We start from the raw sequence: 20,749 nt of genomic DNA on the forward strand, positions 1-20,749 counted from the left end.
AACAACGTCTTAGCCACACTGAGCATAATTCATCATCTCAATTCTGCGTTTTCCGCAAGAATAACACTTTATTGCTCAAGTAATTCAGTAAGCTATAAAACTACAACATATACGGTAGATCCTTGAATGATTCCAGATAATGATAATCATCATAATTGAATAGAAAAAAGTTGGTTTAGATAAGAGTGGATGCAAATATATCTCGTTTTTTTCCAGGCAAAGTCAAGTTACGATTTTTTGGCTACTACAGTTCGCGATGTTTGCATTGCACAGGATTTGTATGACGTTTCTGGTGATCGAAAATGTGTCAATTTGTGCCAGCCATGATTTATTCATTCATCTTTCAGGGCATGTACAAACGCTTGACTGGTATCATAGACTTAGTTGTCCTAGTGTAGCAACTTGTGATCACTGAAACATACAAGCTACTTTTGACAGACAAATATTACGCAGAAACAATGCAATTCAAATTGAATTTGGCAAGGGACTTCATTTAGGCAAAAGATTTCTTCCTCGCTTCAAAGTAATAACGGTATCGTCAGGTACAAATGAGAAAACGAACAAAAACCAGATCTATATACATCGCTCCAAGGCTGGTATACTATACCTCCTTTGATGTAGCCCTCCCCCACAGTCGAACAATCATCAATACATATACACACCGGGTTATCTAAATCTCGATCTAACCCTGGTAGTCATAAACAAGCTTAGCCTCGAGCCTCTCACCATCATCCTTGGTGACGAGGACCCGCCGAGCGTGGTAGCGAGTGCCGCCAATGACAATGAAGCCAGCGACCTGCTGGGTGATGACGCCCTTGGAGTCGAGGTGCTCAGTCTTGAAGTGCATGACCTCCTCGGTTCCGTCCTCCCAACCCTGGCGGAGGTAGTCGTCGTCGAGATCGGCGAGCTTGCAGATGCGGGAGCGACCGCGGATGTTGCCGAAGAGGCCGTGGGTGAGCTCCACGGGCTCCCAGTTCAGGACACGCTTCTCCTGGGTGGCGGGGAGGCCGCCGCTGGGCTTGTTCTCGATGTCGAGGTGGATGTTGCCGGTCTCGTCCGTGCTCTGGCTGATGATCAGAGTCACGTGGGCCATGGCAATGACCTTGCGGGTCAGCCAGTTCACGCCCTGGACTTTGAGGATGTCGGCTGAGGACTCGGAGAGGGTGTTGTTCTGTAGGTATGTTTAGTATATGGACAGGACTTTGTGGCATAGATGTCGGTGAGTTTATTGGGTGTTTCTTACAGCAGTCCAGGAACCGTTAAGGTCGTAGATGGTCTTGGAAGCGGGAGCGGCCATTGTGTTGATGTGTGAGTGGCTTTGGGGGTATAGGATGATGGAAATGTAGTGAAAGTAGAATTGAGGCTTTGTGGGCTGGTGAGTGTGAATTGGTTTGTTGATTGATTGATTGCTTGATTGATGAGTCTGAAGCTTCCAACACGGCGCTCATATATATACTTCGATGAATATAGATGACACGCCTTGTTCGGTCGGGGCCTGGTACAGCACAGCCCACTTAGAGTGTCATATTCAGCCGCAGATGGAGTAGCATACCAAACATCACCGGCGTGGTGAATTACCAGTTTGCCGCGTCGGGCATAGAAAGCCGGCTCTTTTGGGGGCCACATGTTCGTTGCGGTCGACAGGGATCAAAAGTGGACGGGGAGGGCGGCACGGCTGCCGAGTATGCGGGAATGTGAAATGCTTGTGTTGGTGACAAGAGTCAAAGCCGCAGCGCCAAGAGTTGCCTCAATAAGGGGCAATGCCCGGGGCTGTCACACTGGCGCTAGTAAAGCGACAAAGAAAGACACAACAAGCTCCGGAGCCACATTTTCAAACGGAAAGCCACTTGCACCTTGCTAACCTAAATAGGACACAGCGGGAGATCATCCCGCAATCCTATCCCAAACGGGTATGCAGGATGTTAGGCACTGTCAGATGCACTGCCAATGGTCGATCCGGCGTCTTGTCCATGTAGGAACCAGATCCGAAGGGATCATTGCTTTTTCTCAGCTTTCTTACATCTTTTTATTCTCCATCTCTTGGCCATCATCGACAATTCTCTCTCTTTATCTCAATTTCTTCTTTGCACTCCTACAATTCCCCCCGGTCGCAACTCCCTCGCGAGACTAAACCTATTTCTTCCCCTACCTCGTATCGCTATCAACAGCTGTATCCACTAGGATTTGGGGGCCACTGCAAGCCAAGCACAGACTCACAGACGTGACACAAGGATCAACCGAGTACTGACTGGTGTCTCGCGATTCTCCAGCAAGGGGGATCATTTCCAACATTATGTACGCGCAGTCCGAGAAGTTGCCCATGCATAAGCAGGATCGCATGCATCCACAAACACGATACGACCCACCTAACCACCCGCCTCCTCAATACGATCAAGCTCAGTACGGACAGCCTCAGTATGGACCTCCCCCAACAGGACAACCTCATTACGGTCAATCGCAATACGGTCAACCTCAATATGGTCAACCTCAATATGGTCAACCCCAATATGGTCAACCACGTTACGGACAGCAACAATATACCCAGCCCCAATATGGCCAACCTCAGTATGGCCAGCCACAGTATGGACAAACACCTTACGGACAGCTTCAGCCGGGTCCCAACCCCATGTTTGGAGGGCAACCCACCCCAGACCCCCGATACGACTCACAAGCCGGGATGGCCACCATGGGAGGGCCACTACCTCTTCCCGTCGTGATCCCACAGCAGCGCCCCGGGTCTCAGGAGCGAGGCTTCATGGCCGCCTATGCGCCATCTCTAGAGTCGTGCGGCATCGACCAAAGGTCGTTCCTGCGCTTTATCGACGAGACCAACACGGCCTTGGAGGGCAACAAGTACCTCGCCGGTGTACAAGTCGTGTCTCTTGGTGTGGGCTTCACCCCCGAGGTCATCGTCATGGGCGTGGCCGCGGCAGTGCAAGCAGGCGCCTGGGTAGCCAACAAGGGCTACGTCAGAGGAAAGTAAGTGCACAACACGACTCCTCTCCCCTCAAGCCATGAATGCTAATCAGCCCCCAACTTAGGACCAACAATGTCATGGACAAGTACAACCGCGAGCTTTTCGCTCCTAACGGTCTGTTCTGCATGATTATGAAACATGATCCGGAACTCAAGGAGCCCAAGAATTCCAGCCGTCTGAAGCAACTCGCCTCAATGGCTGTCAACGGCTCGAGCAATGGTGGCGGCAGCGCATATATGCGTAACCACATTTCCGGTTCGACGCAGGGCCCTGGTGGTCTTCCTACGGCCGTCGCACCGCTTGTCTACATGGACAACCGCCGCCAACACAAGAACTACCTGTCTGATTCTCCTTCGTCGGATTCACCGGCCCCCGAGAGGGATGTCGTTCCCCCCGCCGGAGGCAAGGTTTCAACAAAAGAAAAGGCCAAGAAGGCCTTTGACAACTTCAACGACTACCTCGACCGTCGCGCTCGCGCAAAGTACATGGCCGAGAACGGCAACGACGCGCTAAGCGGGCCGGCAGGTCGTGGCTTCAGCAATCGGTACCTGGACCCCAATCATCCGGCCGTCAACGGAGGTCTGATTGGCGTGCTTTCCGGCGGCGTGTTGAGTCCTACCCCAGAGCAGCGTGCGCAGAAGAAGGCCGCCAGGATTGATCAAGAGGAGAGGAGAGTCCTTGACGAATACAACGACCGGAAGGAGCGCATCTTGAACGACCGACGTAGTCAATCCGAGACAGATCGCGAGTTGAGGCGGTTGGACAAGGACTATGAGCCTCGTCTGGAGGTGTTCCGCAAGAAGAGAAGGGAGCTGGAAGGTGGCAAACGATCCATCAAGAGCGTAAGTTTAACCTTCTCTCTGACTTGGTGACGATCGTTTTTCTGACTGACCATGGCTTTTTTCCAGAACATTTTATACCTGATGATTGTCAACCTTCCTTCGGACGCTACTCTTGCTGCTGCTTCGTCGAAGCTGGACCAAGAATATGGTCACAGTGTCACTACGGAGACGATGCCACCACCACCGTATTAATGTTTTTGTTTTTTGTTTATTATGCATTCACGTGTTTTTTTCGGGCATTTTAAGTAAAGTAGCGGGTTTTTATGCGGAGGATTTCATGATTTTTATGCATTGATAGCAAAGTTGAATGATTTTTGTGCTATAGACTGAATACCCCAAATCAGACAAAAATGGAGTTTTAATGCCAACTCATGCTCTCTACTGGAGTAATCTATCTTCTCTTGATGATATAAGACAAGGCTAATTGCCCATGCTGGATCTGTACTATGAGGTTCTGTTATCACCCGAAGTTTTCATTTTTTCCACCCCAGTATATACAAGCGAAGAAAGCATAGAATACAGTATTAAGATAGACAACAGTGTTTAGGGTGATGGTCAAAACGCTCAGATAACCTATCCGTTCCAGAGTACCCGCCCTACACTGTACTGAATAACTATTACAAAAATGACAGCAGATCCAAGAAGAGATATATAACATCAATAGAAAGTATGCCAATTTGTACAAGCTGAAAATGAAATGTCGTATACTTGTCGAAGAAGAGTCGAAGGAGTGTCGAAGGAGAGTCCTGCTCTTTTCTTACCGGCTAGCCTCGTGGAGGCGCACCGTGACTGTGTCGCCAGGAGCGCTGACCAGGGTCAAGCCCCACCTAATTCTCTGGCCGGCGTTGACATCCTCAATTTCGTCGAAGCGTTGGAGCATACGAACAAGGACGTAGCCAGCCTCGGTGAGAGCGAACTGCTGGCCAATGCAGATGCGCGGCCCACCGTTGAAGGGAAGATACTCCCAGCCCGAGCGGCGGGCCTCCCAGCGCTCGGGCTTGAACTCGCCCGAGTCCTTGCCCCAGACATCCTCGCGGCGGTGCAACATGTGCACGTTGTACAGGACGGCCTGGCCCTTCTTGATGTACACAGGGCTCTGGCCGTCGGGGCCGCCGCCGCGGGGCAGGCTGGTGTCCTTGGTGGCGTAGCGGGCGTTGGTAGGCAAGGGCGGGAACAGGCGGAGCGTCTCGCTCATAACCTGCTGCAGGTACGTGCAGGCCTTGAGGGTGGCAAAGGTGATGTTTTGGGGGTTCTCGTAGGTGCCGAAGTCGGCGATGATGGCCTCTCGCAGCTTGCGGAAGACTTCTGGGTGGCGGGAGAGCAGCAGGGTGGTCCAGCTCAGCAGCGCGGCGGTGGTATCACGGCCGGCAAGCAGGACGTTGAGCAGCTGGGAGCGCAGCTCGATCGGGTCCTTGGTGGTTGCGGCCATGGCGTAGACAAAGATGTAATGCTCGGACTCGCCCTCCTCGGGCTGCTGCTTCTTCTTGTGGTCGTGCAGGGCCTTGGCGATGCATTCGTCAACAAAACGGTGGACTTCCTGGCAGCAGGTTCGAAACTCTTTACTGTCGTACAGGAACTTCATGCGAGGTAGACGTAGGCGCTGTGCCATGTACCACTGGGCGCGGTCAAAGTTCTTGCCAAAGTCGGTCACCTTGACGCCACTGGCCATGTTGTCCTCGGCGTCACCCATGGCAGCCAGCTGGGAGTAGCAGCTCTCGCCGAAGAGCAGCTCGGTTGCGGAGTCGAGGGTCAGGCGGAAGTAGATGCTTTGCATGTCGACCTCGGTCCAGCCGTTGCTTCCGGCGGCGGGTATGGCCCGCATGGCGTTCTGGACGTGGCGCTCTTCGAGACGCAGGTCGCTGATTTGATCCCGGGTGAACTGGGGCCGGAGCATTGTACGCGAGTGCGACCACTCGGCGCCGTCGTTAATGAACTGCATGCACACTGATCGTCAGTTTGGGCCGGATCTACATGCAACGGAACAGCACGAGGAATAATGAGAACATACGATTCCTTTGCCCAACAACGGGCCCATGCATCCCAGTCTCTCACCACCAACGGAAAAGTCTTTGAACTGCTTGGCCAACATGGCCTGGAGGTTCTCGGGGTCAAAGGTGAGCATGTTCTCGCCCAGACCTCTCTTGAGACGGAAGGTCGAAACGTAGCGTCCGGCATTGTCGCGCATGATGTTAGTGCGGCTCTCGAGGAGCTCAGGCACCACCTTGTTCTTGTCCGCCTGGATGAGCTCTAGAATATCGCCGATAGCGAGGGGGTCCTTGGCTGGAGCCATGGGCGCTGGCCGGCAGCCCAGGCGCTTGGCATTCTGATGGTGCCTCCATTTCTCGCTCACGATGCGCGCGATGAAAGTAAGGCCGGCGAGGACCAGGAAGAGGGTCTTAAGTCCCATGGTGGTCTAAATATTTGAGAATTGAAGGCTAGGGGTTATGGTCTGAATGAACGTATGCCTATGTGGCATGCAATGTCAGCGACATGTTCCTTTCGATAGCAGCGCCCGTACATAGATATATCTTCATTTTCCTTTTCGTGTTCCATGGTCCGTTAGTCTGGCCATTCTTAGTGAATCCCGCAGGAGTCAGTATTCCACTCGGTAGATACTCTATTGTCAGCATTGCTATACTCGATGGATCTATGGAGTTGTGGTAGATCCTTCCGGAGGCGTGGCAGATCGGAGTGAGTGGGTAGATTCCGGCAAATGCTACCCAATCGGGAAAGCGTTGCTAGCTGACGCTGGGATCCCGCACGTATTTGGCCCCTTTGCACAGCCCGACACAAACAGGGCTGCCCTGCCCGTTCTTCATGTTTTGTTCCTGATGAGTCTCATTGTAGTAGTTGGAAAATACCTTCATCATCCTGACATCAATCATGCCACCGATACGGTTGACCGCGTCGTACGATGCTACTTATACGACTTTCTAAACACGTGCATTTTCCGCCTTGTGCTTTTGACCCTAAATTGATCATCCATTCGAGACTTTCGCCAACCGCCGCTTTGGGTTAGGTTTTCCAGTTCTTCACTGCCCAAGGGCTCTGGCGGATATTCCGAGATGCATAAACCGTGGATGATCTGGATTAGTCATTTGCATAACATTGGTACTACATAACTAATCATTATTTCTGTCACATTTTTGGAGGTGCTTCATATGCTGTTCGACATGGAAATATATAACTTCTAACATCAAATGTTATCACCTCCTGTCTCCTACCAGCCTACACGTAACTACTAAACAACAACGAGCAATTGACCCCCATTGGCAACATGACTGAGCAAGCTGGAATATGTCCAGTCCTTTCAGAAGGTGACAAGCCGAGCGATACAATCGTGCCGCGGCCATCCAACCCTCACTACTAACTCCCTCTGGAACACTCCCACTATCCCATCGCTGCCGGTATCATCTGATTGCCCAGCATAAGGATTCTTCGACTGTTCCACCTCACTCTCTGCACTATTGACAACCGAATTAACCAGAAAAAGTCGAGTCTCCCTGAGTCCACAGGGCTGCACAGAATCTCGCCATTGCGCTATCGTGCAAAGAATCAAAGCAGTTCTTCAATACGCAGTGACTTTGGTTCTACGAAGCTTTGAGCTGCGCCACTGGCGCTCAGGGCACATGTATTATTTTGTTTGTATCTCTAGAGTCTAAACAGCTCTGTCCGCTGTTCACTGTAATTGGAGCGCTAGTGTTGATTTCGATACTTGGAATTGTGCTACAACGCTACACTTAGTTCTGTAAAGGATATTCTGCGGATTGTAGGGAAAGATGGGTTGAAACACTCCTGCTTCCATATATCCAATTTTAATAATTCCTAACTCGACAGCAAGAACTCGTATGGCGAAGTTTCATTTCTGTGGCCGGCGCCTCTATAGTTTGCCCACACATGCCTTGCCATCCAACATTCAGCATTCAAATAGTGATTGTAAAAGCCGACAGGCCGCGCTGCTTTGTGGTGGAGATGTAGAGCAACCGAGAAGAATTCCCTTTTTCTCAGAACATATTCCAGAATGCTGGTGTTATACTAGCTACAGGCCAAGAATTTGACCGCGGACGCGATCCATTGTAAGCGAATCATATACATCGCTGAAAGTGTCCGTGATCAAAAAGGTTAGCAAGCCAGGTAGCATAAGCGGTCCGATCACTAAAAGCGATACCACGTGCCAACACTGGCTCCTGTGCAGAGATCGGTTTTCTGCGCAATGCGGATCCTCAGGCGCTTCTCTAATGCTCGTAGAGGTCCCAGTCGTATGATGCCTCGGACCCCTTCACCATCCAGGCTGAATACAATCGGGCGCTTGGCGCTTAGTCGGAGATAAATGGCGGATTGTAAGACTGGCAGACTGGCTACGAATGGAACACTGTGGGTGGTCGGTACGACATTGCGCGCGTGGATTGGCTATAATCAATATTCCTCCATGGGGGTCATAAACCCATTCGACCATCTAGGCCTAAATGGCCAAATATAAAGAAACGTTGCAATTATCTGTGCTCAGAGAAAACAGTTGAGAAAAGCCTAATTTATAAAATGCAGTAACTCGCGGAACTTTATACAAGATTAACGGAATTGAATTTCAAGTCCCCGGCCTCACGCAAGAAGTTAATAAGAGACAGATAAGAAACATCAAAGAAGTCTTTTATGAAAGCCCTATGAATACAACAAGCCACGTGGATCTGACATAGTCATCAGTATTCGTATTCTCAGGTCTGGGCAAGATGTCACCGGGTTTTCTTCGTATTCTTCGGCATGTGTGCTTTTGATATGAAAGCTAATAGTACTCTGGTTGACCCCGGTGATTTTGTTAGTACGGTGGAGAGTTGCAGGGATTTGAATCCTTGAAGCGGTAAGTCTCCCATACGGCACCGCCTTCTTAAATCGCCATGGTGAAGCCTTGAATAGCAACGCTGAATGGCTATATGAAGTATTAATAATCATATGAACAGCAGAAAACAAAGGATTCAGATCCCTGCACCTTCCCACTGTACTAACATAATTACCGGGGTCAATCGTAGTAAGTAAGAGAATAGAATCATGCCTGATTCAGAAAATGCAGGAGGACTGTGACTCCACTTTCAATATAAATCACGATCGCGTGGCGCATACGGTCGAGCGGCCGATCTTGGCATGTAATGCAATATAAGGTGTACTTTCTTAGCGTTACCGTATCCAATAATCCGCGTTCATAATCAAGCTAGAAATGTATAAAGATATTACTAATTTGAAGCCGACTTTATCGAAATAAATAGGAAAATTTATATTATGCTAAAGCCACAAGTAAAATACGGGTATTGTATTAACAATTATTCTAAATAGTGAAAAATTCCGGATGAATTATTGAAGTAGAATCATTACAGTTATAATCTACATTGTCAAACTAAAGTTATACATTTCGAGTCAAATAGTGTAGGTGTTGGGAAAAGTGTTGTGAGGATCCCGCTTCCGACATTGGCCGCTCGGCTAGCGGGTAAACGACAAGTATTCTGAGCTGTTGGCTCAGAATGCCGCATCCCTGAGACTAGAAGCTTAGGAGAATGTTAAGATCGACCGGATCCTCAGAGGTGTAGTGTCAGGGTCCAGCCCTGGTGTGTTTCAGGCCGTGAATCCTCCAGTTACTGACCGTTCGGCTAGCGGGTAAATAGACAGGAATGCTAAGCCAACCGCCCAGAAAGCGTCTCCCTTAGAAGCTTCTGAATACGAGGTGGGCAGATCCTCCCATAGGGTTGACGGTAGCGAGCATGGGGGCCAGGGGCGCTGGGTAAGGGGGCCAAAAACCTCATTTTTCGGAGTTCGCATGTACTGGCATTTCTGGATAACGCCTATCAAGGGCGGCCTGAACCGCCGCTTTCAGGCTTAGCCGTGGAGTTTGTTTGACAATACGGAGTCTTGAGTAACTATGTGGAGGCCATATAGCAGACTAGCGGGTGGGCGCCTCTTTGTATGGCGTTATCGGATGGGCCGCTCGACCGAGTGTGACCGTAACTCTCATCACCCGCTTGATTCATGGTGAGTCACGTGGTTCACTTAGTGCTTATCCTGCTGTGGATATGCCCTTTGTGATGTGATACCAGTTATCACTGATAGCAATCCCTGTCGAAGCGTGTTGCTAACACTTGAAGTGATTTCACGCCGGAAACAATCATTGCCCAATAACAGGAGACCCTCTCTGGAATGACTTTGGATAGCTTCTCTTCCAGGAAAAATCCCCAATATGCACTCGTGGCCAACGCTGTCTTCTTCAGTCAGCGTTCTTCAAGACGGCCTTATTTGTGGGGATGTAACCTCGTATTTTAGCCCGGAAGCCTTTAAAGGAGGCGCAATTTGAGCTGTTGGCTTGAATCCTTGCCTTTCATCCGTTAGCCAACCGGTCAGTGTTTCCGGAGGATCCACTGCGTGAAACACACAAGGCTAAATCCTTGACGAAATTCTGAGCCTACCTGGCCCGCGGGTGATTCCTGGATCGAATGTGTGGCTGAGAATATCGAGATTTAATCTAATTTCTGTGGTGAAACATGCAATCAGCCCGCGAATCCAAGTTGGGGGCTAGTTTATAAGCACCAGGCTAGTAGCTGGGCATATCCACCTACTGTGAAGATCCGGCCTCGTATTCATCAATTAGCTTATAAGGATTGCGCATTCTGAATCTAGTCGTGGACTGGATCGCCTAACGGTACGGAATTCTGGGGGATTCACTCTTGAAGCGCCCCAGAAGCGGATCCTGGCACACGTGGTCAATGAAGGAGACAGAGAGTCATGTAGATATAGTAAACCACTGGTATAATGGATACAGTAATTCTCAAATTTCCTATATTTAGATAAATATGGAAAGAACGGCCTAAACTGAGCAGTTGGCCAAGTCACAAATGTTAGTGTATTTTACTATGACTTATACTATACCGCGGCTGTACTTACGCTCTTCAATAGTTCAACTAGTTGCTTTGTTATATGATTAGCTATGTCAACCCACCTTCTCCTAAATAATGTAATCTCATTCAGAACGGGACTAAAACCCTAGCAACATTCCAGTATTAAAGTGTGAAGGGATGGAGTATATGAAATCCATTCAGACGGGTGATCCAATACCTTCTAAGTCGAAGCATCCCTATATCCATGGTTACTAATTACTATATCAACAGTTTACAGTATTATGACATGGATGGGATGGCAGATCAGCGATCGCTGCAGCCCCATCCGGCTTAGCCGCCGGGGGCTAAGCAATTGGGAAGGGGGGGTGTTTGCGTGTATTTAGGCACAACATTCTTCGCCCATTTCAAAATATGTGTGATCGTCTTCTCCTTGTTGCTTTTCTCTTTTCCAAGCTTATTTAAGCGTAGCGTTGCCCGACCGTGACCTCCACCTCTTCCAGCCTTGGCTGACTTGGCTTGTGTCTCCACGCGGAACGGGACACTGTCCCCTCCCCCTTCTCTCTCTCTTTTCTCTCTCTCTTATCCATCGTTACTAAGTCAGTGCGTTGGATCTGATGTTTGACACAATTTCCCCCGCCTATTCATCGACAATCTTCTTCTTCATCATCACCACCATTCCCACCACTACCACTACCTGGTAGACTCGCCCATCATGGTCTACTGCGGTCGCCCTTCAACAAGTTGCAATAATTGTCGTGCCAAGAAGAGAAGAGTAAGCCATTCCTGTTTGTGTCCCATTCCAACCACATTTTGGCTCACATTTATTTACCCTTCCCCCGAAAAGTGTGACAAAGCAGTCCCAGAATGTGGCCAATGTTGGCGTACAGGTCAGAAATGCCCTGGATACAGAGATCCCTCCAGTCTCATTTTTCGCGATGAGAGCACACAAGTCATCAACCGCGCCCGCTCAAAAGTCTCCAAGAGGACTTCAACGGCCACCCCAACCAGCCGTCTTTCAGTTGAGCGCACACCAACCCCACCACAAGCACAGAAGCAACAGCAACAAAATCAACAACAACAACAACAAACACCACCACAACTGCAACCACTACAACAACAACAAAACACCTCCGCACCAAGCTACACTATTCAGGCGAACCGCCCCTCCGATGTTGTCGACGAGGCCATGCTGGACATGAGCGACGTCGATGTCGGAGTCGGCATGTTCGTCGGCGGCAGCTTCATGCCCGAATTGATGAGCTTCCCCGACCCTTTCAACCCGGACGAGAATGCGCTCTTCTCCCTCAACCAGGATGCCTCACCCAGCTCCATGCCGGTATTATCGTGCGACCGTCCTGGCTCCGCTATGTCTATTCCTGTCTCCATATCTGGGCCACGTTCGCATGTCGGCGCTTCTAGCGTAGGCGGCGACGATCTGGCTCTGGATCAGTTACTCGCCGATGACGGCACCAACCACGGCGACCGCCAACGGCTAGAACACAACAACAATAACTTCACCAGCAATCAATCCGAGGCCATACCGCGTCCCTTCTCCTTACCTCTCGTCGTTATTGGTCTCGATTTCTTCCTCTCTCACTACGTTGTCCGGCAGTCCGGTCCTTCCTCCGGCTTCTTCGACTACGCCCCGGCCATGCTGGCACAAGACGACGGCGGCGGCGACATGCTCGAGGGTGCCATCCTGGCTCTCGGCCTCAGTGGGCTCGCTCGCACCACGAGCCAGGCCGACCTGTTGACTCGGTCCATGATGATGTACACCCGCACCATGGAGCGCGTGAATCTCGCCCTCGCCGACCCCCAGGCCGCCCGTCGCGACAGCACCATCGTCTCGGTTCTCGTCCTCGCTCTCTACGAATTTAGCAGGGCTTCTATTGAGGGCTGGAAGCACCACATTGAGGGTGCCACGTCGCTCCTCAACCTGCGCGGCCGCTCGCAGTTCTCTACCCCGACCGGTCTGCAGATCTTCAAGGATGTCTTCTCCCAGCTCCTCACCAACTGCCTGCGCTCCGGCTCCCCCATGCCCTCAAGCCTACGTATGCTGCGCATTGAAGCCACCAACGCTCTTAGCGTCTCGGACCCCTACTGGGTTGCCTGCAGCGGCATGGTCGAGCTTCTGGACCTCTACCAGCAGATTTCCCCGGGCGGCTACTCATACTTTGCCGCCGCTTCGGGCGCCTCCTCCGTCCCTCCCGATTCCTCCAACTCCCCCTCTACTACCTCCGGTTCTTCCCCCGCCTCTACCTCCTCCATGTCCTCCGGTCCTCTCAAAGGTGCCAACATCTCCATTGAGCACCTTGAGCGCTACCTCTCCCAGGCGCTCGAAATCGACTACCGCCTTGAGAGCACCTTCTCCAAGTGCCCTTCCGACTGGCAGTTCACCATCCAACCCAACTCCAGCAACAACGACGATCCGAATCGCATCCAGCGCGGCGTCACCCACATCTACCACGATGTCTGCATCGCCGACGTCTGGAACAGCATGCGCATCTGCCGCATCCTCGCCAACCACGCTATCAGCCACCTTCTACTTAAAGGCGCCAACACCGACAGCAACTGGTTCTTCACCAACAACTACGCCGAGCGCCTACACCAGGCCACCCAGACCATCGTCCGCATGCGCGACGAGGTGCTCGCCTCCGTGCCCCAGCTCATGGGCTACGCCACCTCCCCATCACAGGAGCTGCAGCTCCATCAGCAGCAGAAGCAGCAACAACCGCACGAACGCTCCAAAAACATTCCCGGATTGGCCGTCGGCGGCTACTTTGCCTGCTGGGTTCTCCTCACCGTAGGCTGCATGCACAACCTCGGCCACGAGACCCGTGCGTGGACGGCCACCCAGTTGCGCCGAATCAGCTGCGAAGCAGGTCTTGCGCAGGCAGATGATTTCGCCAATTTTGTTCAATCAAGCAACCTACGGCCACCGTTGAGTTGAGGAGTGCTGGGAAGCATATCATTCTAATGTAAATATTTAATACAGTGATACACTGCATATAGAGCATATTCTGGACATATGGGGTTATGCAAGTATATATATATATTGTTATATATATATATATTCACTAATGGAAAGTCAACGAAATCACCCTATCTGGAGGGATTCTTCAAGTGTTTGTAAATGGTCAAGTCTTATAAGCCGTAGTCGCCCTAAAAAAAAGTATAGGGATATCATGAGTACAATCTCGGTATTAACATCTATAGAATGCACTGTTATCTACTTACTTTTTAGATTCTGAAACGTCTAGGATTTAAGGAGACCAATCAATATATAAGAAAAATATATATATAAATCATGTTGGTTAGTACTATCTTTGAAACGTTGAATGTTGAAGCCAGAAAGTACTAAATATCCCTTAGTTAAATGCTGTGGTCAATTTGAATCAAGATCAGATCACAATCATTGCAGCAAAAGGGTTGTAAGGACCACAACAGCAGTTTGAACTTCTCAGATATAAAATTAAACAGCGACTATCTAATTGGACTAGAAAGTAAAGTAAGACAATAGTCGAGATCAAGACAGATCGACAAGACAAAGAAGAAACGCGAAGAAGAAGAAGAGGAGGAAGCGTGACCAACGAAAAAAAAGACAATGAAACAGTCCGACCCAAAACAAAGCGAAGCTGCTAAACCAAATCTCCAAATTATATACAATCTATCTCAAGGATAGCATCATCCCAATACACCACTCATTATAAACATCTACTGCTGTCTCTCCTCTACAAGTCTCACAGGGTCAAACACACCATCCGGATTATGCAAGATCTGATCAAGCGAGTGGTTCAGAGTCACCAGCAAGCCCTGCGCCCACTCCTGGGTCATGAACTCGTATCCCGGCCAGCGGTTGTTGTACGTGCAGCGCAGGCGGAACTTCTCGTCCTCGTTGTCACGTCCGGGCCAGAGCTCCATCAAGATTGGGTAGCCGTGGTTGGTCTCCTTCCAGGGAGCCTGCAGGTTCTCCTCGCGAGTGAAGCCGGGCAAAGTCGCCATGTTGGTCTTGGGGAGGCCGCTGGCATCGACATCGACTTCCTCCTTGGGGTAGGCCTGCAGGATGATGGTGTTATCGAAGCGACGCGTCAACTTGGCGAAGTCGATGGTGGGGCAGGGCATCTCCGAGTACTCCAGGGAGTCGACGTATTGGGTGAACAGCTCCTGGCAGATCTGACGGTGCGTGCGCTTCTTGGGTCCGCCGTTTGCCTCGCTCTTGTATGCGTCTGAGAAGACGATGCGGGTGGGGAGAACGTCTAGCATCAGGGCCACGCAGCGGAGGGCCTCAGGGCTGTGGCGGCCGTGGAAGACGCTGCCGAATTGTACGTCGAGGTTGGCGGCGGACGGCTCCTGGTCGGCGCTATTGGCCTTGACGAGACTCTGCGCGAGGGTCATGGCCCAGGCACCCTGAACAATGGCCATGGGCGAGGGAAACTTGGCAATCTTGCAAAGGGAGAAGAGCTCGTTCAGGCTGATGGAGGACTCGAGGATCTCACAGGCGGTGTCCTGGGTGGTGCGGAGGGAGGTGAATGGTCCAGGAACGACACCCTTGAGCACTGTCTGGCCAGCCTTGAAGGGGGCCACACCGGCGAGACGCTGCATCCAGTACATGCTGGTAGCGAGCCAGTCGGTGCTGTAGTGCTTCTCGACGGGGAGGCGCATGCCGACCGCAGGCAGGTTGCTGGGAGGAACGCCCTCGTACGCCTGGGCGAACGAGCGGCGCAGGAAGTCGAAAGACATACCGTCGTAGATAAGATGGAAAAGGGAGAAAATGAGGACATGGTGCTTGTTGTCCGCCGAGCGCACGACGTGGACAACGGCACCGGGGCGGTCTAGACGGATGTACTCCTCGGCGCTGCGCTGGGCGTTGCCGATGGTCTGCTCCCAGAGGCTGTCCGGGCTGGTGTCGTACTCGTGCACGACGCTTTGGACCATGGGCAGCTGGGCACGGGGGTGCGCAGGGTTGAGGATGCACTGGGCGTAGGGGCTCAGGGGGTGGTCGACCTGGACCCAGACGGTGCGGAAGGCGTCATGGCGCTTGGTGACATCGACGATGGCCTGCTCAAGGCGGGCGGGGTCGAGCTCGTCGGGCACATGGTAAACAAAGTGCTCGATGCAGGGCTTGGTGATGTTCATCTCCTCGGCCTCCTCGACGAAGACGAGCATGCGGGTCTGGACACCGGTGGCGGGCAGAACCTCCTCGATGTCCTCGCTGGCGATACCTAGCGACTTGACGCACTGCGGACGGGCAATAGAGTTGAAGTGTCGAAGTTTGGTGGCCAGCGACATGGTCAGTAGCTCCTCTTCGTCTTCGATCTCAATGTCCTCGTCTTCGCCGGAGTCCTGGTCCAGCTTATCCTGGGACGAATCGCCCACCAACTCGCCAATTCTCTTGGCTAGGTCAGCAACCACGGGATAGGCAAAGACGTCACGAAGGAGGATAGTTGCATTCAGGCGCTGGTTGATGCGTGCGGCTATACGCGGGGCCATGAGCGAGTGGCCGCCAAGGTCGAAGAAATTGTCGGTAATGCCGACGGCATCGACGTTCAGTACATTGGAAAGCTCTTCGCACACGGCACGCTCCAGATCTGTGCGTGGCTCAACGATCTGGCGAGAGTTCTTGGTCGCCTTGCCAAACACGCTCGCCAGTCTAGCCAGCTCCTTGCGGTCCACCTTGCCGTTGGCGTTGATGGGCATTTTGTCCAGCACGGCGATGCGTGCAGGAATCATGTACTTGGGCAGTGAGGCCTGTAGCGCCTTCTTGAGCAGAGCCTCAACCACCTCAGCCTCTTGACGGCGCAGGGGGCTGTTGGTCAGAGACTCTTTGGACCGGCCCTCGTGCTCAGTCGGGAAGCGGAACAAGGGGCGCAGACCCTCGACGCGATGGAAGACGGCGTCCAGGCCGCCGCGAAGAGAGCGCTGGCGCGCCCAGCTCAGCTCGACTTTGAAGCCAGCCTGTTCAGCCAGCTCAGCCAGGTCCAAAGCTGACAGGGCTGGACAACGGTTGGCAGCCTCACGCTGTGAGGTGAGCCAGTCGGCTCCCCCCGCAGTCGAGTCGTCAAGCGAGTCGACGATGTGGCGTTCGAGAATGGTCTTGCTGTAGGGAACGTTGCTCACGGCAACCGTAGAGGCGGTCGAGGACTCCTGCAGGAGGGCCAACAAGCCAGCACGATCCAGCTGCTTGGCCTTGAAATCGACCCAGGCGCCCTCGCTGATCTCCTGGATAGCCTTGGGCTTACCGTCCTGGCGCTTGTGGATGACGGCCGCGAAACGGTAGCAGCTTAGCTCGTTGGTGGCCTTCATGCGCTTGGGGAGGATCTCGACGTGCTCGACAATCTCCGGGAGGCTGCTCATTAAGTTGGTGAAAAAGGCCGGGTCGGCGAGGAGCTCTTCCTCCTCTGCCTCCGCCTTCGTCAGCTCGTGTCGCACTGCTTCCTTGGTGGCAGAGGAGCCTAATTGATGCAGAGCCCTGGTCGTGCAGAAGTCGCGGTAGATGGCCCAGGAGCGCATATCGCCAAAGTAGATGCGCTCCACGCCATCAATAGCCAGCAACTTTTCCACTACGGAGGAGATGTACTCTTGCGTGGGGAAGTACTGGGCCACCGAGTTAATCACCACCATGTCTGGATGGTTAAGCTCGCCCAGGGAGTCGACGTCGATGGCTGTGCCGACGCGCACGTCGACCTTGCCAGCCAGGGACGGCCTTGCTTGGGCTATCTTGTTGACGAAAGCAGCGGCAGACGCAGACGGGTCAAGCCCGACATAGCTGCTCAGGTTATCGATGAGATTAAACAAGATCATACCCGTTCCGGTTCCGATCTCTAAGACATTGCGTGGGTGTCCGCCATTACGGTACATGTGGTGTATGGTGTCATCCAGCCACTCGTTCATCTCGGCGGTGTCGATGAGCTTGCCGTCGTACATGGACGTCCAACCCATGAAGTCTCTGCCGACCTTGGTGGTGTCAATTCTGTTGATGTCCGCATAGGTGCCAGTCTCGAAGAGATCTCTCCAAGTCTCGACCTGGTTCTCAAGTCGGCTGTTGTCGCCGGCGTCCTTCTGGTTCTGGGAGTCCTCCTGAGCGGCGGCATCCGAGATATTACCTTGGACAGTGACAAAGCTAACAAGATCCGCCGGCTCGCCCTCGGGTTGGTGTACCAGAGTCACAGCATCGCTTACAGACTCGTTACGCAGGAGAGCATGCTCGATCTCGGGCAGCTCAACGCGGTGACCACGGATTTTGACCTGGAAGTCCATACGGCCAAAAAATTCGATCATGCCGTCCGAAGGACGGTGGCGCACTCGGTCACCGGTGCGGTAGGCGCGGACAGTCTCACCATTGATAACCACGTGCACGAAGCGGTTCTTGTTGAGCCTCGAATCGGTGTATCCACGGGCAAGACCGTCACCAGTGACGATGAGCTCACCCATGACCCCAGGAGGAACGAGGCGCTGCTCGGGATCCATGATGAAAGCGCCCGAGTTGCTGATGGCCACGCCGATGGGCATGCCATTGACACACTTCTCGTTGGCCGGGACTTTGTAGATGGTGCTGAAGGTGGTGTTCTCGGTGGGACCGTAAGCGTTGACGAGGTCACCCTTGATAATGCTCTTGGCTTGGGCAGCATCGCGAGGATCGAGACGGTCTCCGGCAGCGAAGAGTAGTTCCAGACCGGAAAGAGCATATGGGGCATTGGCGAGGCACTGCTTGAGGAGGGCAGGCGTGAGCATGCAGGACCGCACTGCCTCCCGCTGCAGCACCTGTCCCAGGGTCACCGGGTCGATGACCGTCATGTAGTCGATGCAGACAATCGTACCGCCATTGAGCAGCGCGGCGTAGATCTCCCACGTCGCGGCGTCAAAGGCCAGGTTGGCAACGTGCGCAATGTTGCCACTTGACTGCGTCTTGGAGGCCACATTGGTCTCGCGCACCAGGCGCACGATGCCGCGGTGCTCCACTTGGACACCCTTGGGCTTGCCCGTTGACCCGGACGTGAACATGACGTATGCGAGGCTAGAAGCCGTGGGAGTCGGCAGAGCGCCAGCAAAGTGCTGGCCTTGCTCGTCTAGGGCCTGGGCAATGTGGCGGAAGCTCACGTCCTTGAGCTGCAGAGCGGGAGGCGCGACGCCGGCACCGAGAAGGACGAGCTTGTCTCCTTCGACCGCAGATAGGATGCTCTCGAGGCGGCCAACGGGAACGTTGACATCGAGAGGCAAGTAGGCCAGATTAGCCTTAAGAATGGCCAACAAAGCCACAATTGTCTCGCACGACCGCGGTGCCAGCACTGCGACCATAGTCTCTGGGGCGAGCCCACGCTGGACCAGCCAGTGGGCGAGCCGGTCTGATTGTCGGTCCAGTTCCGCGTACGTGAGCTGAGAAGATGAGTATGCATTCTTGACGGCAACGGCGTTAGAGCTGAGAGAGACCTGTCTTCGGAAGAGTTCGACGACGCTGGAGTCGCGCGGGTAATTGGTGCGCGCAACATCTGTGAGGCCCATATCGGCTAGTGCGGAGAGGCCCTGGGTAAGAGGCATTGTTGAGACGAGGGCCTCGGGTGTCTTGGCGCCACGGCCGAGGACCTCAGTGAAGACGGACTCGACGAGGCGGATGGACGAAGCTTCAAACAGATCATCCGAGAAGATGATGTGACCGCTCATACGCTGAGCCTTTTGGACGAGATGGAGTTCAATGTCATACTTGGACGTGGCTGCCTTCATACTGTCGAGCTGTGGGCTGTTGGCATCTTCTGACGAGTGAACTGCAAATATCGTCTGAACGAGCGGGTTACGAGACCGGTCGGCGGCGCCAGGACGCAGCTCCGAGACGATCTTCTGGAAGGCAACATCCTGGTGGCTGAATGCCATGCTGGTGGTCTGCTGGGCCTGTTGGACGAGCGCATAAAAGGAGTCCTCTGGCTCAACGGTAGTGCGAATGCATAGGATGTTAGTGTTGCTGAGGATGGGGGTGCCAATGGTGGCATCGTCGACTCCGGTGAGGCGGTAGTGTGTCGCCCTGAAAGCGGCGAGGAGCACCGCAAAGGGGGTGAACTGGTGTGTCTGGCAAAAGGTCTGGAGCTCCCGGTAAAGCTGGTCATTGAGGGTGAAGTGGTGGACCTGCGCCTTGGCAGAGGAGATGGCCGACCGGGGCTTGTCGCAGAGGAGCTCCGCGGGCTGGCTTCCCTCAAGCTGCTCCTTCCAATATGCAAGCTGACGCTGCTCTGTCTCGGTCATTATGATGAATTGATCTCTTATGTTTTTTGGGTGAAGAAAGGAGTGAAATAAGACAAAAAGCCGGCTAGACGTGTAAAGAATGAGAAGGCCAAAGTGAGGAAACGCCGAGATGATGGATATTCAAAACATGTTCATCCCCAAAAAGCAGGCGTCCTGCCTTGTTGTCCTTTATATATAGAGGAAATGCCATCATTGTGTCAGCAGTGTTCCTGGAGGATCGCTACACGAAGATACCCAATTCTAGTTCATGATCCTCCGGATTGACATTGTCTGGATGTAGTAACGATCATGAAGAGTGCTAGTCCCGCTGGAAAACGACAAAGTAGGGTGGATAACGTAGGTTTCTAGAAGTGGCCCCCAGTAAGATATTAGGCTTGTTTGTTCAAAGGAAGGAGACGGTAATTGCACGTGTTTCTAGTGGGCTTAATCTCAATAATGAGGGCTAGTGGGCAGCTCGTGAGATCAGGTGACCGCAACTTTTTAGGGACAATGGTTCAGCCATGACGAACAAGCCTTAAGGGTGGGCTAGCTACGTAGATCGTGTGGCTTTGCGAGCGACGCAGTCCGTATACTCAATTTAGCATCGAGTGCGAGGTAAGAGAGTGCTTTGGACGTATGAAAATGGAGGATTAACGGACAAGAGTTATGGGGGGGATGGGGAAATGTTACCCAGAATGGACAGCTCGAAGTTCCGGTAAAAGGAAGGAAAGCGTGACGGAAAAGGGTTAGCGGCACAAGATGACCCACCAAAGGAGATCTCAGGGGACTAAACCCGATAGGAAATAGACTAGCCGGCAGCTATCCACGGCCGCCTGGAATCTTGA

The 20,749-nt window shown here is 52.7% G+C and overlaps 5 protein-coding genes across 5 annotated transcripts; 2 read left to right on the forward strand and 3 right to left on the reverse strand.

Moving 5' to 3' along the window:
• Window positions 1-682: 682 nt before the first annotated feature.
• BO83DRAFT_420021 (uncharacterized protein) lies at window positions 683-1,397 on the reverse strand (the record flags this gene model as incomplete). Its single annotated transcript, XM_025534908.1, has 2 exons — window positions 1,244-1,397; window positions 683-1,171 (listed from the first exon to the last, which is right to left on the reverse strand). Exons 1-2 carry the CDS (start codon window positions 1,295-1,297, stop codon window positions 683-685), a joined length of 543 nt encoding a protein of 180 aa, XP_025384595.1. The 5' UTR covers window positions 1,298-1,397.
• An 896-nt stretch (window positions 1,398-2,293) lies between these two features.
• BO83DRAFT_345170 (uncharacterized protein) lies at window positions 2,294-4,076 on the forward strand (the record flags this gene model as incomplete). The annotated part of the gene is made up of 3 exons (XM_025528741.1): window positions 2,294-2,979; window positions 3,042-3,819; window positions 3,886-4,076. The coding sequence occupies 3 exons, from the start codon at window positions 2,294-2,296 to the stop codon at window positions 4,009-4,011; spliced, it is 1,590 nt and encodes a 529-aa protein (XP_025384596.1). The 3' UTR covers window positions 4,012-4,076.
• A 357-nt stretch (window positions 4,077-4,433) lies between these two features.
• BO83DRAFT_440342 (cytochrome P450) lies at window positions 4,434-6,448 on the reverse strand. Its single transcript, XM_025536250.1, has 2 exons — window positions 5,828-6,448; window positions 4,434-5,752 (listed from the first exon to the last, which is right to left on the reverse strand). The coding sequence occupies exons 1-2, from the start codon at window positions 6,224-6,226 to the stop codon at window positions 4,577-4,579; spliced, it is 1,575 nt and encodes a 524-aa protein (XP_025384597.1). The 5' UTR covers window positions 6,227-6,448; the 3' UTR covers window positions 4,434-4,576.
• Window positions 6,449-11,179: 4,731 nt separating this feature from the next.
• Window positions 11,180-13,785, forward strand: BO83DRAFT_381468 (Zn(II)2Cys6 transcription factor). Its single transcript, XM_025531996.1, has 2 exons — window positions 11,180-11,466; window positions 11,539-13,785. Exons 1-2 carry the CDS (start codon window positions 11,407-11,409, stop codon window positions 13,642-13,644), a joined length of 2,166 nt encoding a protein of 721 aa, XP_025384598.1. The 5' UTR covers window positions 11,180-11,406; the 3' UTR covers window positions 13,645-13,785.
• Window positions 13,786-14,408: 623 nt separating this feature from the next.
• Window positions 14,409-19,925, reverse strand: BO83DRAFT_420025 (aureobasidin A1 biosynthesis complex; the record flags this gene model as incomplete). The annotated part of the gene is made up of 1 exon (XM_025534909.1): window positions 14,409-19,925. One exon carries the CDS (start codon window positions 19,923-19,925, stop codon window positions 14,409-14,411), a length of 5,517 nt encoding a protein of 1,838 aa, XP_025384599.1.
• Between the last annotated feature and the right edge of the window lie 824 nt (window positions 19,926-20,749).

Source organism: Aspergillus eucalypticola (genome assembly GCF_003184535.1).
Source record: "Aspergillus eucalypticola CBS 122712 chromosome Unknown BO83scaffold_27, whole genome shotgun sequence".
Taxonomy (NCBI): domain Eukaryota; kingdom Fungi; phylum Ascomycota; class Eurotiomycetes; order Eurotiales; family Aspergillaceae; genus Aspergillus; species Aspergillus eucalypticola.